This window comes from Callorhinus ursinus, unplaced genomic scaffold, assembly GCF_003265705.2.
Source record: "Callorhinus ursinus isolate GAN/ISIS: 27379988/994484 unplaced genomic scaffold, GSC_fseal_2.0 scaffold4708, whole genome shotgun sequence".
NCBI lineage: Eukaryota > Metazoa > Chordata > Mammalia > Carnivora > Otariidae > Callorhinus > Callorhinus ursinus.
The window spans coordinates 1-3,416 of NW_027401762.1; the positions used below are offsets into that span (position 1 = coordinate 1).

At 46.8% G+C, this 3,416-nt stretch overlaps 1 protein-coding gene across 1 annotated transcript; it reads left to right on the forward strand.

The window, feature by feature from the left end:
• Window positions 1-19: 19 nt before the first annotated feature.
• On the forward strand, window positions 20-2,675 carry LOC112819067 (intraflagellar transport protein 70B-like). The gene has a single exon (XM_025866099.2). It carries the CDS (start codon window positions 61-63, stop codon window positions 2,056-2,058), a length of 1,998 nt encoding a protein of 665 aa, XP_025721884.1. The 5' UTR covers window positions 20-60; the 3' UTR covers window positions 2,059-2,675.
• The last annotated feature ends 741 nt before the right edge of the window (window positions 2,676-3,416 follow it).

The window sequence follows — 3,416 nt, forward strand, 5'->3', positions numbered from 1 at the left end:
CTTCCGTTTCCGGCGGGCTTGTTGCCGTGGTAACCAGCGCGCACCACCACCGCGGCGGTTATGGCCGGGCTGAGCGGCGCGCAGATCCCCGATGGGGAGTTCACCGCCGTCGTGTACCGCCTCATCCGCGATTCCCGCTACTTCGAGGCGGTGCAGCTGCTGGGCGGCGAGCTCCAGCGGAGCCCGAGGAGCCGCGCCGGCCTGTCGCTGCTGGGCTACTGCTACTACCGCCTGCAGGAGTTCGCGCTGGCCGCCGAGTGCTATGAGCAGCTGGGCCAGCTGCACCCCGAACTGGAGCAGTACCGCCTGTACCAGGCCCAGGCCCTGTACAAGGCCTGCCTTTACCCAGAGGCCACCCGGGTGGCCTTCCTCCTGCTGGACAACCCCGCCTACCACAGCCGGGTCCTCCGTCTGCAAGCCGCGATCAAGTACAGCGAGGGCGACCTGCCCGGGGCCAAGAGCCTGGTGGAGCAGCTGCTGAGTGGGGAAGGGGGAGAGGACAGCGGGGGCGAGAACGAGCCCGACGGCCAGGTCAACCTGGGTTGTTTGCTCTACAAGGAGGGCCAGTATGAAGCCGCGTGCGCCAAGTTCTTTGCGGCCCTGCAGGCTTCGGGCTACCGGCCTGACCTTTCCTACAACCTGGCTTTGGCCCACTACAGCCGCCGGCACTATGCCCCGGCGCTCAAGTACATCGCCGACATCATTGAGCGTGGCATCCGCCAGCACCCGGAGCTAGGTGTGGGCATGACCACGGAGGGCATTGACGTTCGAAGCGTTGGCAACACCTTAGTCCTTCACCAGACTGCCCTGGTGGAAGCCTTCAACCTCAAGGCAGCCATCGAGTACCAACTGAGAAACTATGAGGCGGCCCAGGAGGCCCTCACTGACATGCCACCTCGGGCAGAAGAAGAGTTAGACCCCGTGACCCTGCACAACCAGGCGCTCATGAACATGGATGCCAGGCCTACGGAGGGGTTTGAAAAGCTACAGTTTTTGCTCCAACAGAACCCCTTTCCCCCAGAGACCTTTGGCAACCTGCTGTTGCTCTACTGTAAGTATGAGTATTTTGACCTGGCAGCCGATGTCCTGGCAGAGAACGCCCATTTGACCTACAGGTTGCTCACACCCTATCTCTATGACTTCCTGGATGCCATGATCACTTGCCAGACAGCCCCCGAAGAGGCTTTCATCAAGCTTGATGGGCTAGCGGGGATGCTGACCGAACAGCTCCGGAGACTCACCATACAAGTACAGGAAGCAAGACACAACAGGGATGACGAAGCTGTCAAAAAGGCAGTGAATGAGTACGATGACACTCTGGAGAAGTATATTCCCGTGTTGATGGCCCAGGCAAAGATCTACTGGAACCTGGAGAATTATCCAATGGTGGAAAAGATCTTCCGCAAATCTGTGGAATTCTGTAACGACCATGATGTGTGGAAGCTGAATGTGGCTCACGTCCTGTTCATGCAGGAAAACAAATACAAAGAAGCTATCGGTTTCTATGAACCCATAGTCAAGAAGCATTATGACAACATCCTGAACGTCAGTGCTATTGTGCTGGCTAACCTGTGTGTCTCATACATTATGACAAATCAGAATGAAGAAGCTGAGGAGTTGATGAGAAAGATCGAAAAGGAGGAGGAGCAGCTGTCCTATGATGACCCAGATAAGAAAATCTACCACCTCTGCATTGTGAATTTGGTGATAGGGACCCTCTGTTGTACCAAAAGAGATTATGACTTTGGTATTTCTCGGGTTATCAAAAGCCTGGAACCTTACCATAAGAAACTGGGAACTGATACCTGGTTTTATGCCAAAAGATGTTTCCTGTCCTTATTGGTAAACATGTCAAAACACATGATTGTGCTTTGTGACAGTGTTATTCAAGAATGTGTCCAGTTTCTACAACAATGTGAAGTTTATGGCAGGAACATACCTGCCGTTATTGAACAACCCCTGGAAGAAGAAAGAATGCATACTGGAAAGAATACAGTCACCTATGAATCCAGACAGTTAAAAGCTTTGATTTATGAGATTATAGGATGGAATGTATAGTAATGTCTGATAATAGCATTTATCAGAATGGCTCTGTTATTTATATTTGTCCTCTATTTTGTTTGTGTCCATCCTTTGGCAACTTTACATTTGTTACATATTGAGCCTTGTACAGTTTAACATTGAAGTAGTTTAGATGTAACTTGAGAAACGTCACAAAAAAATATAATAAAAAGAACTGTACCCTAGAAGGATTTATGAAAAAATTCAAAAGTGAATGAGGAAGTTGTGTCATTATTTGTAATGCCCATGTTCTCATTTGTATTTCATGCTTTGCTTTATCCTAAGGAAACCCTGTATCATAAGATTTCATCTTCCAGGGACTAGGCACTATCAACTGTATGGGAAATCTGGACATTAATAACTATTTCAAAGATTGTGTATTCTACTCCCAACAATTTACCCTTATAGTTACATTAATTTGTAATGCAGACATTTTGGATAGATTACAGTATGTTTGGGCAGAGTTTTCCAGTATGGTTGTAATTCTTTAACAAAAATTCCTTGTGTTCTAGATACTGCTGGCTGTTTTTAATTTGTAAGATTCATGGGAAATCTTGTGCCATAACAAAATTACGATGCTATGGTGTGGATACAATAAACAATTGACAAATTTCCATGGTTTTCTTTGCTCCGTTTGTTAATTTGAATATATGAACATAAACATGATCCTTCTATTTATGGAGTTGATCTATTAACAATGATTAATAACAGAAGGTAGCCTTACAACTTTCTTAAATTTAGGACACATTCATGCTGGAGTTTGTTTCCATGTTGTAGCCTCTTGAAAAAAGAAAAATATTCTACACATTTCCATGACCCCAACAAATTCTCCTACTCACACTACAGATGGAGTGATATATCAGTGGATTCTGAAACTATCTAGTAGATTCATAATGCCAGTTTCATATTCAAAACCCTATCAATAATATTTTCAGCTTCTCACTGTGACCCTCACTTACTCTGCTCAGGCATTTAATTTTCTATAAGCTGCTAGAACTTCATTCTTTCCCCCACCACTTACCTTTTTTTGCTCCTTATAAATGTAACTGGCCCATTCTACCTGAACTAGAAAAAAATCAAAAATACTAGATTGAACCATATGTAAGTGCTGATTTAGAAAGCTTTCAACCTATAATAACACCAATTTCTTTGGTTTGACCTAATAGCTTTCGATGACTGATAGGGATCCTGCTATTTTTTTCCCCTTCAAAGAGGAACAGATTAGGGGCGCCTGGGTGGCTCAGTCGTTAAGCGTCTGCCTTCAGCTCAGGTCATGATCCCAGGGTCCTGGGATCGAGTCCCGCATGGGGCTCCCTGCTTGGCAGGAAGCCTGCTTCTCCCTCTCCCACTTGCCC